Genomic DNA, 13,467 nt, shown 5'->3' on the forward strand with positions numbered 1-13,467 from the left:
AGTGATTTTTTTTTTTTAAATCTGAATACTAGGAACAGCATGAGCTAAATTCTGAACAATAAAATGCTACAAGGAACAGAGGAACAGTGTCCAATTGGAGGTTGATGGCTGTGTTGAGTTTGTAGGGCTGCAGGGTGGCCCCATTGCACATCTTCTGGCATGACTTGCATGAGGCAGGAATAGATTCCCTCAGAAGGTGGTGGACTCTCCTTCCTTGGAGGTTTTTAAGCAAAGGTTGGATATCCAGCAGTCATTGCTGCTTTATTTGAGATACCTGCATTGCAGAGGGCTGGACTTAATGACCCCCGGGTCCCTTCCAACTATACAATTCTATGATTCTGTGAGGTAGCGTGTTGTGTACTGAATTGCAGGCACAGCACTGTAACAGAGCAGCCAGGAAATAGTTAAAGGAGATAGTGATTGCTTTTAATTAGTTTCACCTGGGTTGGCTATGCTAGCCCAAGTGCCTATATATAGCAGCAGGGTTTGTGTTTGTGAGTGTCTTTTACTTGCTTGCTGCCATGAATAAATGTGTTACTATTCTATCACTGGCTGGACTCACTTTATAACACTGGCGACGAGGATGGGATCTAGCCAGTGAACTGCCGCCATGACAGAGACCAACAGCAACGCCCGGGAGGGATCGGCTGGCAATATGGCAACACGTGGCTCAATTGAGGAATTTAATGTCAATGAGCCAGGAGAATGGAGTGATTATTGTGACAGACTTAAGTTTTACCTCCGTGCTAATAGAATTACCAGTGCTGAGGAGCGAAGGGATACATTCCTCAGTGTGTGCGGAAAGGCTACTTTTAAATTAGCAAAGAACCTTATCTCCCCGGCCACACTTGAGTCAAAGACTTTTGAGGAATTGACTGCGGTGCTTGGCAACCATTTTGAGCCGGCGCCTTCACAATTGGCCTGCCGGCAGATGTTTTACCAGCGGTACCAGCAGAGTGGAGAGTCGGCGTCATCGTTTGTGGCTGCCTTGAGGGAACTCACCCGCTGTTGTGAGTTCCACGATCTGGAGAGGCTGCAGAGGGAATTGGTTGCCAAGAAGTCTTTGACCTTCCAGGAAGCTTATGACTTTGTCATCTCCCGGGAGGGGGCAGACCGCACAGTTCGAGAGCTCCGTGGTGGACAGGCGACTGGTGTGCATGCGGTGGAGACTGACACAGAGGAAGGCGTGTCGGACGAGGTAACGGGGGGAGCATTGAAGGTGTTTCAGTCCTCCCGCCGGCAGCAAGGAAGTCGACAGCTTGATCATCGCCGACTGCTGGCCCAGTCGTCCCCCAAGAGCTGTGACAGTTGCGGAAAAGCACACGAGCGACGGTTTTGCAGGTTCCGCAACGCCCAGTGTCGGAAGTGTAAGAGGATGGGCCATATTGCCCGAGTCTGTCGGGCTGGAAACCGAGTGCTGCGAGATAGAGTGGAGAGAGATCGAGAGACTGGAGATCGTTCAAGAGAGAGACTGAGGTGCTGGGGCTCAGAGCCTGAGATTGTGGGTCAGTGTTCTTCGACCCGTATTCAGCCCCAAAGTGATAGTGTACGGCCACCACCAAGGATCACGAAAGTGGTTCGCATAGAGGGGGTGCCCTGTGAACTGGAAGTGGACTCTGGGTCGGGGTTCACGATTGTTTCAGAGCCCACTTTCCGCAGGTTTTGCCCCAAAGCGGGCCGCGATTGTCTTCGTCCCCTGGATTTCTTTTTAAGAGACTTTAATCAGAATCCGGTGCCTGTCCTAGGTGTTGGGGATTTTCGCGTCCAGCACAGAAAATTTAAAGGCAAATTGCGAATTGTGGTTGCAGGGGGCCGGCGGCCGGACTTATTGGGGCGTGATTGGTTTGAGGCCTTCGGCATCCGCCTAGAGGGGGCCCACAGAATAGAGTCGGCACCGTCTTCTTTTGAGGCATTGTGCCAGGAGTTCGCAGCTGTTTTTGACGGACAATTGGGACGATACACAGGGCCGCCGGTGTCCTTCGATCTGGACCCGGCTGTTTGCCCTATCCGACTGAAGCCGCGCCGTGTGCCCTTTGCATTGAAGCCGAGGATCGATGAAGAGTTGGACAAGCTTGTGGAGCAGGGGGTGCTGGAGCCCGTCTCGCATGCCCGCTGGGAGACTCCAATCGTGTGCCCTTTGAAGGCAAACGGCGCAGTACGGATCTGCGCGGATTACAAGTGCACTCTGAATAAGGCACTGCAGCAAAATGCCTACCCGGTGCCAGTGGTAAGCCACGTGCTCGCGTCCCTGGCAGGGGGGCAGATTTTTGCAAAATTAGACCTGGCGCAGGCCTACCAACAGCTCCCGGTAGACGACGCCACAGCGGAGGCGCAGACAATTGTTACTCACCGGGGAGCATTTCGAGTTAAGCGTTTGCAGTTTGGGGTCAGCGTGGCCCCAGGAATTTTTCAGGGACTGATGGAGCGACTACTTAAGGGAATCCCTGGGGTAATTCCCTATTTTGATGATATACTAGTCGCCGGGGTGTCCTCAGAGGAACTGATTTCCCGCCTCCGTGAAGTTCTGGCCCGCCTTGCAAAAGCTGGCCTTAAGGTTAAGCGGGAGAAGTGCTTCTTGGGAGTTCCCCAAGTAGAGTTCCTGGGGTTCCTGGTTGACGCCAAGGGTATCCATCCTACTTCTGCGAAAGTTACTGCCATCAGGAGTGCGCCAGCCCCACAGTCAAAGAAAGAGCTGCAGTCGTTCTTGGGGCTTCTCAATTTTTATCATGCCTTCCTTCCACATAAGGCGTCTATCGCGGAACCACTACATCGTCTGCTTGATGACCGGGGAACTTGGAAGTGGGGGCAGCGGGAAGCTGCTGCTTTCGCCGCAGTAAAGGACTTACTTTCGTCCGATAGTGTTCTTACCCATTTCCGTGAAGATCTGCCTTTGTCGTTGGCTTGTGATGCATCTCCTTACGGGATTGGAGCCGTGCTGAGCCACCGGTTACCGGATGGGCGGGAGGCTCCCATTGCTTATTTTTCTCGAACTTTGTCGTTGGCCGAGAGGAACTATGCTCAAATTGACCGGGAGGCTCTGGCATTGGTCGCAGGAGTAAAAAAGTTCCATGATTATGTTTATGGGCGCCCGTTCGAGCTTGTGACTGACCACAAGCCGCTGCTAGGGTTGTTTGCGCCAGACCGTCAAACACCGCAGATCTTGTCAGCCCGCATGTTGCGGTGGGCCATGTTTTTGTCAGCCTACACGTATGAACTGGTGCATCGAGCGGGTAAAGCCCTGGGCCATGCAGACGCCCTCAGTCGGTTGCCATTGCCAGAGCCGGCTGAGGATCCATCACCGGCTTATGGCGTTATGTCCTTGGAAGACCTGCCGCAACCCCCTGTTAGTGTTGCAGATGTGGCTGCTTTTTCAGCCAAAGATCGCACTTTGGCGCGTGTTTTGGACTGGGTGTGGAGGGGGTGGCCGGAGGGCAAGGTCACAGAGGAATTCCGGCCATACGAGTCCCGGCGAGATGAACTGTCAGCTCATAAAGGGTGTCTATTGTGGGGGAGCCGGGTTGTGATCCCCCCAAAGCTGCGACAGCGAGTGTTGGAAGCACTGCACGAGGGTCATCCGGGAATTGTAAGAATGAAGGCATTGGCTCGCAGCTACGTGTGGTGGCCGAAAATGGATGAGGCCATCGAAGAATGGGTGCGGAAGTGTTGTCCGTGCCAAGAATCAAGGCCAGCAATGCCTCAAGCCCCGGTGCACCCATGGGAAGTTACCAAGGAGCCATGGTCACGTTTACATGTGGACTTTGCAGGGCCATTTCAGGGCCAGACATTCTTGATTGTGGTAGATTCACACTCCAAATGGCTGGAGGTTATACCAGTGACCCGCATGACCTCAGGTGTTGTTATACGGAACCTGAGAGCCTTGTTTGTGACCCACGGGCTGCCTGACACTCTCGTGTCAGATAATGGGGCACAGTTTACATCAACTGAGTTCAAGGATTTTATGGACGTTAATGGAATCCGCCATGTCACCTCGGCCCCATTCCACCCGTCTACAAATGGTCAAGCAGAAAGAATGGTGCGCACCACTAAGGACGCGCTGCGGCGGATAGTCTACGGAGATTGGCACCAGCGACTCTCATCCTTTTTACTATCACAGCATGTAACACCACACTCAACAACTGGGAGGAGCCCAGCAGAGTTACTGATGAGGAGGCGCCTGACGACTCGCTTAGATAGACTGCATCCGGATCGTGCGGCGGATCGGCCGCAGGAGGCTATCAAGGCACCTCGTATTTTCCAACAGGGGGACCCTGTTTATACTAAGAACTATGGGTCCGGCCCTGCATGGATTCCAGCCACAGTTTCCAGGCCAACTGGCCCTGTGTCATACGAGGTTGAGGCAGACGGCACAGGTAGTCTTCGTCGCCATGTCGACCAACTACGGCAGCGGTGGCCCGTCCAGGAGGATGAATTGTCCACAAGGGAAGTGGAGCAATTGCCAGGGCAGGTCAACAGAGAACCAGCAGTCACCCATCCCCCTGAGGCAGTTGAAGTCCAAATGGGAGACAGTGAGGCCGGGCCGGTAGAGGCTGAGAGGGGAACCGAGCCACGGCTAGAAGTTGAAGAGACCCAGGCGGGGGGCAGCCCCCGGGAGTCCGAGCTCAGACGGTCTCAGAGGGTGCGAACCCGTCCGCGATATCTGAAGGACTTTGACTGTGGGTTGGTACGGGGGGATGGGGGCCAAGTGTTTCATTGTGTGTGTCATGCTCGATGTTGTTGTTTTTATCCACAATCGGGTTGTTCTTGGCTAAGAGGGGAGGGGTGTTGTGTACTGAATTGCAGGCACAGCACTGTAACAGAGCAGCCAGGAAATAGTTAAAGGAGGTAGTGATTGCTTTTAATTAGTTTCACCTGGGTTGGCTATGCTAGCCCAAGTGCCTATATATAGCAGCAGGGTTTGTGTTTGTGAGTGTCTTTTACTTGCTTGCTGCCATGAATAAATGTGTTACTATTCTATCACTGGCTGGACTCACTTTATAACATAGCGCTTTCCTTTAATTTAATGAATGAAGATGTGTGACCCATTTGCAGCAATAATTAAAATCCCCACCTCTCCTCAAGTTCAAACGCTATGAACCAAATGACTGTTTTCTCTTTAAAAGAAGCAGAAAGCATGAATAGCTTAGTCTGCTGCTGTTGCTGCCACAACTTTTATCAGCCACGGTCCTGTTCGCACCTTATGCCAATCTCAGGCTGCCTTGGTAACCCAGAAGACATCCACTAACAACAGCAGCATATTAGTCATTTTAACTGCCCAGGATTATTATGTGAAGAAGGCCAGTCTTGAAAAAATCTCTTAAATACTGCAGTGGAAATCCATCCTACTCTATGAAGAATTTGGGTGTCCTTCTGACATCTCTGAACTACAGATATGGAGATGGCATTGTGCTCTGCAATGGCTCCTAAAAGTCACCCAATAGTAAAATATAAGCTGCTGTTAAAACAATTTCAGGGCACAGTGCAAGTAACAGAAAGCCTGTTTCCATGACAGAACACAAATTATTAATAAATCAGGCCAAACAGGACAAAAAGTGAAAAATAGATTTCATCAGTTAGCATTAGTGTTTTATTATTAAATAATAATGTTATCATATGAGCACGTGGTGTTGTGTATCTTTTTTGTGAATCTCACAGAATAAGCTGGAAATTGGGATGCAATAAAAACGCTGAAGCGAAACCCAACAGTGACACTACATTGTGGATCTTCTTACGCTTTCAAAATCAAAATTGTGTTCAGGGAGACAAGGGTGTGGCACACATTTTACATGTTATTCCCCTAGTGGCTGAAACCACAATTAAATGGTTGTGAAAGAGCCCACTTAACCAAACTGCCTCGATGAAAGGAGGATTCAGCTTGTGCCATAGAACCCCCTACCGCCCACCTAGAATCCTGAAACGCCCACTAGTGGGCGGTAGGGACCAGGTTGACAACCCCTGGTCTACAGGCTAAAGCTGTGTCACAGCATTCAACTCACTGCTGACAGTGGCAACAAATGTATACAGATACAGGTAGGTAGCCATGTTGGTCTGCCATAGTCAAAACAAAATAAAAAATTTAAAAAATCCTTCCAGTAGCACCTTAGAGACCAACTAATTTTGTTCTTGGTATGAGCTTTCGTGTGCATGCACATGAAAGCTCATACCAAGAACAAACTTAGTTGGTCTCTAAGGTGCTACTGGAAGAAATGTATACAGAGACAGCCTCTGGACCATAAGTCAAGAAAATGCACCGCTGTAAACCTTGTCTGGAGAGATAATCACGGACGGCAGCAATAGGCAGAGCGCTATCAAGAACTATACTTGCAGGGAGATGCCTCTAACACCACACATCAGCAAAGGGCTCCTTACCTTTAAACTGTATTTGAACCAGACATCCCTTCAAATACAGGATTGTATACAGAGTAAACATGGGACACCCCATAACCCCCAAATGTCCCAATTTAACTGGGACATCCCAGATTGACACAATTTGCCCCAGCTTCTGATCCCAATCTGTCACAAAGTGGCAGGACGATGGGAAGGAGGAAGAGGATCCCGGGGAGGGGTATAACCAGGACTGGGACACATCGGGGTAAACTGGGGAAGGAAGTACTCATAGGTTGACAGAAGATGGTAAGGGGGTGGGGGTCATTGCACAGGACCCAGAGCAGCAGGACCCTAAAGCCAGAGGGACCCCTGTCTCCATGAACATGGCATGCTCTGAGGCGTAGGGAGCAGCAGGAGGGGTGTTCTAGGAAGCTGAGGCAGGGAAGGGCCCACAGCCCAGCTCTCTAGTTGGCCAGGTGGGGCTCGTTAGCTCTGAGAGGAAGTGTGTGATTCCTCAGCTGGAACAGGTGAGGGTCACATGCCTCATCAAACCCAGATGCTGCAATCAGCAGGCAAAATGCACAAGGGAAGCAGAGCTGGGGCACTGTGTCTGCTCAACAGCCAATGTAGATGGATTTTGGCTTGGATACTCCTGGATCTCTAGGGGACTGTGCTTTAGGTTTGACTCTGGACTGTAGCCTGACTGCTGGACTTTAGACTTGGCTTACTTGGACTGACCCTGGGGCTGTGTTTCCTGGACTTTCGGCCCTGCTTGCATAGATTGACTCCCAGACTTTGACCTACTGACTTGTCCAGTCACCAGGTAGGCCAGGGGTTCAGGACACAATCCTGGATGTCCCATTTTGGCTTCCATGCTGTGGCTGCTGTGGTGTCTCTCGATGCTGTGCAGGCTGCAGCAATCTTCCCCAGGCCGCTCTGGATCACACGGCATCTCCTGAGGATGCGGAGCTGAAGGCAGAAGACAGCAGACAAAGGTAAGAGAGAGGGGAGGGGGTGAGTGAGCAGGTTGCGGCAGTGAGCAGGCAGGCGAGAAAGGGGTTGGTGGTAGGGAGGGGGTGACGGGGTGAGCAACAGGGTTGATGGGATGGTGGAGAGGAGCCCCAAATTGTCCTCCCAAAATGTTTGGGGTTGTGACACCCTAGGAAGGGTCCTGCCTACTCTTTGGTGGCCTAGAAGGAGTTGAAGAAGCTGTCCTTCCACCCTAAAAAAAGGCAAAGTTGCACTTTTCTGAGTCATGTTGAAGCAAATGAAGCTATTAATGTCCAGGGCAGGCAAGCAGGAGGAACCTGTTTTGAATAGATTTATACACAAAATTTTGTACTTCTGACTGGATCAAGCTTTCCCCATATCCGGCTGCCTCCTGTATTCAGCAATCACTTCTGTCTGAGCTGCTCATACGTTGTCAAGTGCTTTTTAAATAAACAAAAAGTAACTAAATAAAGCAAGCCTGCAAGATTTATATGCAAGATTTACATGCAAAAATGCACATCAACGGTAATATAGGCATCGTATTTATAAAAGAGTTATGTGTTCTTACTTTAGGAAATGTGAAATGTGGTATGAGTATAGTAGGCATTTATTATAAAAATGCATATGAAAATACATGCGGCATACAAATAGTTTCAGTAAATAGCATATTGTTACAAGCCCCCAATCTCTGAACAGTACATTTTCGCAGGGATCCCAGTACGTATTTTGGTTTGCTTTGAAGGAATGTCACTGTTGGGTTGTGGTTTGTTTGTTTGTTTACACATACACACACATACAGACTGAGCATAAGATAGGAGGAGCCTAGCATTAATACTCCAACAAATCTTGTTCCCTCATTAGACTTTGGGGGGCACTAAAGCTACAATTTTGGGTTCTCACAGAGATAAAATCTGGCCTCTGTATAATTCTTGTTCTTACCTCAAGCCTGATGTTCCTTCTGTTCCCCTTCAGACACACACCTTGATGCCATCTCCTTCATCCAAATCAATTGAGAAAGGTCTTCTCATTTCAGCTAGGCTTCTAGAAGCATCTTCAGCTGTTTAGTTTCTATGGCAACACTTGGGCCAAAGCTAACATAACAAAGCCAATATTTAACCCACCTGGCAAGGGCCATTTACTTAACAAAGAAAGTGGTTTGGCCGTTTTAGCAGTCCCCCTTTCTTTGCAGAAATCCCATTTTACAGAAGATATAAAATCACAGGTTTGGAGAGGACCCCCAAACCCATTTAGTCTAACCCCAAACTTACTGTCACCTATTAAGTGAGTCAGTTTGTGCTTGTAATATGTACGACATATTTTGATGCTCTCCCCCCCCCCCTATTTCCAGGAATAGAAAACATGCACTCTTTTGTGTAAAGTAATTACAATGTGAATTGCCTGGTGGGAACCATTTCTTTGATGAGGCATTTTTTCTGAACATGCACAGACAAAGGAAATGATTTCCTTACCAAGAGAAATCACTTCAAAGCTCTCAGGCCAGGCCCTAGACCAGCTCAGGTTTCCTTTCTGTTCAGCACAGTATGGACAACAGCTCTCACAAAGACTCATATTCCTCACGCCTGGTTTGAATTTAAGCTGATGCCGAGCCCAGAGTGGAAAGGACTTGCAGGTCTACCTTCCCTGCCAAACACACATAGCCTGCTCTCCCCTTGCTGCCTGTGTGTGTTTTAATGTCTGTGGCATTCTCAACAAGGTTTCTCTGCTTCTTAGTGCTTTGTGGTGTTCTTCCTCGCCTGAACATTATTTCAGCCAGGTTGTGTTGTTCTGACATATCTCCTTCTCTTAAGAAGGTCTTCTTCTGTCAGAAAAGAGTTTTGTCTTGTCATTCTTCTGCCCCTGCCTCTTGTGAAGGTGAGGTGGAGGACGATGGTACTCATGAGAATGAAATGGATTGAGAATAATTTTGCATGACAACTGCTGGGGATCCAATATCCCTTTGCTGGTGTTGCTTACAACACTAACACTTGGAACATTTCCAATAGCTGCATGGCAGCCCATTGGCAATGTGTGCCAAATACTGTACTTGTTTTATGGGGCAGCTTGATCACAGCCCTTGCATTCAGTGCTGTAGAGAAACTGAAATACGTTTCTTACCAGTTTCCCAAGCATTGTGCCTCTTGCACTCTGAATGTCGTATCCCATTATTTATTTAAAACATTCATATATTTCACTCCTTCATTCTGTTTGGGATTCCATGACTGTGTACAAGAATTTGTATCTTAGTAGAAACAACAATAAAAGAACAGATAAAAGCAAACGTAACAATAATTTACAAGAAAATGCCTACTTATATTTTCGCTGGGCACCTGAAAGGTTGTAATGTTGCCACAAGGAGAATATATTATAGCATTTTGTGGCCAGACTGAAAAGGCCCTTCAGTTTGCTATGTAATAGTGTACCACCAGGAGGCACCTAGTGAAGATCATCAGCATCAGGAGAAGATCTTAAGAAATAGGCGTACAGCAGGAAGGGGAAAATGTGTCAGTCCAGAAAATGTTGTTGGACTTCTCCAACAATCCCTGGCCATTGCTGGCTGAGGCTGATGGGAACTGAAGTCCAATAGATTCCCCATAACTGAGCTAGAGATAGGCAAGGATGCTTAATGGTAAAACTGGTGTTAATATAAGAATGCAGCAAGCACACTGTGTACAGAGTTGTTGTTGTTTTTGTTCCCCCTCCCCTGTGACTCCACAGATTAGAGTGTCAGTGCCAAAATAGAAAACAAACCCACACACAGTGCTGCAATAGGTGGAGAGGTTTAAATGTCTCTGTCAGCCAAGCTCCCTGGTGCAAGTAACCTCCTCGGTTATCACATGGATCATTTGATAAGCATGGATGAGATATGGAGGGGCTGTGTGTATGTCCTAGGTGTGTGCCAGTGTGAAAGTGTAAAAAAAGAAAAAAGATTAGTCACCTATTTTAACTGTACACAAGATGAGTTCAACAAATATGCATTCATTTTGAAACAATACCATTGGCACTAAGTTCAACACATTAAAACAGTAAACAAACAAACATTTTTTTCCTAAGGTCGTATAATGTTCTGTGCATAAATTTCAGAGTTAGGATATCCAATTATACAGACTTCACCTGATAACCTTAGACCCTAACTTTACAGAGAAGACTAGAATTTGACACAGAAGAAGAAGAAAGTGGGACAATGAAGAAGATCAACTGAATTTTCCGTGCTTAGTTTTAGCCTAAAGGTAAAGGTAAAGGGACCCCTGACCATTAGGTCCAGTCGTGTCCGACTCTGGGGTTGCGGCGCTCATCTTGCGTTAATGGCCGAGGGAGCCAGCGTACAGCTTCCGGGTCATGTGGCCAGCATGACAAAGCTGCTTCTGGCAAACCAGAGCAGCGCACAGAAACGCCATTCACCTTCCCGCTGGAGCGGTACCTATTCATCTGCTTGCACTTTTGATGTGCTTTTGAACTGCTAGGTGGGCAGGAGCAGGGACTGAGCAATGGGAGCTCACCCCATTGCCGGGATTCGAACCACCAACTTTCTGATCAGCAAGCCCTAGGCTCTGTGGTTTAACCTACAGCGCCACCTGCTAGGACATGTGAAAGGAGAGGCAAAGTGGACAAGCCCACCACTCCAAGTAGCTATGGAAGAAGCTTTTGAGAATTCCAGATTTTCAGATGTGCCTCATCTATTCACAACTATCCCTGTTTGCTTCCTGGACATCAGGTGGAATTGCCCATCTGCCTAGCAGAGGGATAGTCAACATGGTGTCCTGCAGGTGTTGTGGACAACAACTTCCATTGGCAGTAGTCGGCATGGCCAATGGTCAGAGATAAACATCAGGAGGGTACCACATGGTCTAGTTTATCTTCACCTCTTGATAAATACATCATCCTTTCCATTGTTGTCCAGACAGATCAATAGACCAGGTGGTTCACCTCTTAGACCTGGCTCTCTGTGTGGAGAAAAGGGCTGTTTGTTTGACGATGCCTCTAGAAGTGGGACTGAGGTAGAGATTGTATGGAAGTGTTATGTCTTGGTGAAGGAGGTTGAGCAGTAAAACAAAATGTACACCTAGTCCTTCTGCTACACATATATGCTGGTCTTCTGGTAATCTTGAAGCCTTTTACCCAAGAGCTCACTAGACAGTCAAGCTAACACTTCCAGGAATCTTCTCCATACAAAAATATGTTTCAGCTTAAGACAGGCCACGTTTAGAAGAATCTGCAAGCGGCACCTCTTCGCTTGAGCCTTTCCATCTGTTTAAGCTGTGAATCCTAAGTTCCTAGCTGTCTGCTTAAATTAAAAGCTGCAGGCAGCAAGGGACCATGACAGTTTGTTCTTCATTGTCAGAGTGATAATCACTCAGTGCAAGACTCATAAAAACAAATGCAGAAACTAAGGCAGGCAACAATGAACTTTTCAGCCTCTTCAATAGAAGAATAATTCCATTGCTGACAATAATTCATATTCATGAATGGTGGCCGAAACGTGCTGCACATCAGCTTGCATAATTCAAGAGGGTAGATTTCAGTCGAACATTAGGAGAAACTTCTTAATGGTAAGAGAAGATTGACAATGGAACTTATCACCAAGGAGGGTGGTGGCAGCAGTCAGTGTGTGTTTGTGTGTGTGTGTGTGGTAGGAGCCAGTTCCTCACTGCGGGTTTCAAGCACAGGTAGGACACCTGTCTGTTGGTGATGCTCCAGCTCTACATTTGCTGTGCTGAGCAGAGGACTGGACTAGCTCAGGACTGGGAAACCTTTGTCAGCCCAAGGGCAACCTTCTGAGAGCCGTGTGCCAGTGGGCAACAAATGTAAACGTTACCTTTGTAAGTGAGACTCACACACCCCTTTAAGTTCTAAATCCAGACAAGCAGAAAGCGTTATCAGCATTCATAGACCTTTTCCATTCAGGCAAAAGCACTCAAGGACGGTTCAGACCAGGGCCAGAAATGGATGTTGCTTAGGGAGGGTGTGTGGCTTCAAGAGAGTCATGAGGGCCATAAAGAGAGACGCTTGGAGGGCCACATACAGCCCCTTTGACTGAGGTTCATCACACATGGACAAAATGGCCTTAAAAGCTGTCTCCAGTCTATGATTCTATGATTCTATTTTGTTTGTGTCAAAGCAGGTGTTTGAATGAGACTGTTCATCCCAAGGTCATGGGTTCGAGCTCCATGTTAGGCAAAAGATTCCTGCATCGCAGGGGGTTAGACTAGATGATCCTTGTGGTCCGTTCCAGCTCTATAATTCTATGTTTGAATGGTTTGACATAAGCCTAATATGCAGATTGCCCATGTGGAAAAGAGCAACCTCTTCCCGGCAGCTAGTGGGAAATGGAGACTGAATCTAGTAAGTTTGCTGCTCGTTGAAACTCCTCACATAAGTGCACCACCATATGCTTCATATCAAACAGGCCCACCTGGTCCTCTTTTGCAACACACCAGTTTACTGTGCAATAAATTGGTCTGAAATGAAGGCCATCCATGTCTGCAGCCATCACCTTGGATCCTGAGCGATACAAATGGAGTTCTGCTTGCACCACAAGACTTTCCTGTCTTCCCTTCCTACTTGGGGGGGGGGACCTTCTGCTCCACCCTTACCCACCACCCACAATCATGTATGAACTGATTCAGGCCCTAAAACTGTGTTGTAGTCAAGTCAGGAAATACATGGGTAAATTATGTTTTCTGTCTGATGATAAAGGATTCTGGAGGAATTACTTTTGCAAATGAAGTGCTGAAACGTATCCTTGACACCTCTTGCCTTCTCAGAATAACACAGGCAACTACCCTTCAAATGCCTAATTACCTCAAAGCATTTTAATTAAAGACTCTGCTTTAAAGGTAACAAGTCAAGCGGATTGATGCTGAGATGGTTCATATTGACAGCCACGTAGAGGTGCGCTGTCTCAGTGGGAACGCTCAGGTGCGTTTGCCTGAGGCACAGCCACAGTACGTATCGAAGCACAAAATTGAGGGGTGGGTGGGTGGAGGTGGGGGAGCCCTGAGTACACTTTGCATAAAAGCACTCATTTGCTGAGAGGGGCTTTTGCAAGGGAAGGGGCTGGGTTCTGGGTCAGACCAAAGGCCCATCAAGTCCAGCATCCTGTTCCCCACAGCAACCAACCAGATGCCCCTAAGAAACAGGTCATGCAGACGATAC

General features: G+C 48.0%; 1 protein-coding gene across 1 annotated transcript; it reads left to right on the top strand.

Annotated features, from left to right (window-relative positions):
• The first annotated feature begins 610 nt into the window (after positions 1 to 610).
• On the top strand, positions 611 to 11,360 carry LOC117049812 (uncharacterized protein K02A2.6-like). Its single transcript, XM_033154784.1, has 3 exons — positions 611 to 4,673; positions 7,235 to 7,319; positions 11,213 to 11,360. Exons 1-3 carry the CDS (start codon positions 611 to 613, stop codon positions 11,358 to 11,360), a joined length of 4,296 nt encoding a protein of 1,431 aa, XP_033010675.1.
• Positions 11,361 to 13,467: the final 2,107 nt, after the last annotated feature.

Source organism: Lacerta agilis, chromosome 7 (genome assembly GCF_009819535.1).
Source record: "Lacerta agilis isolate rLacAgi1 chromosome 7, rLacAgi1.pri, whole genome shotgun sequence".
NCBI classification, from domain to species: Eukaryota; Metazoa; Chordata; class Lepidosauria; order Squamata; family Lacertidae; genus Lacerta; species Lacerta agilis.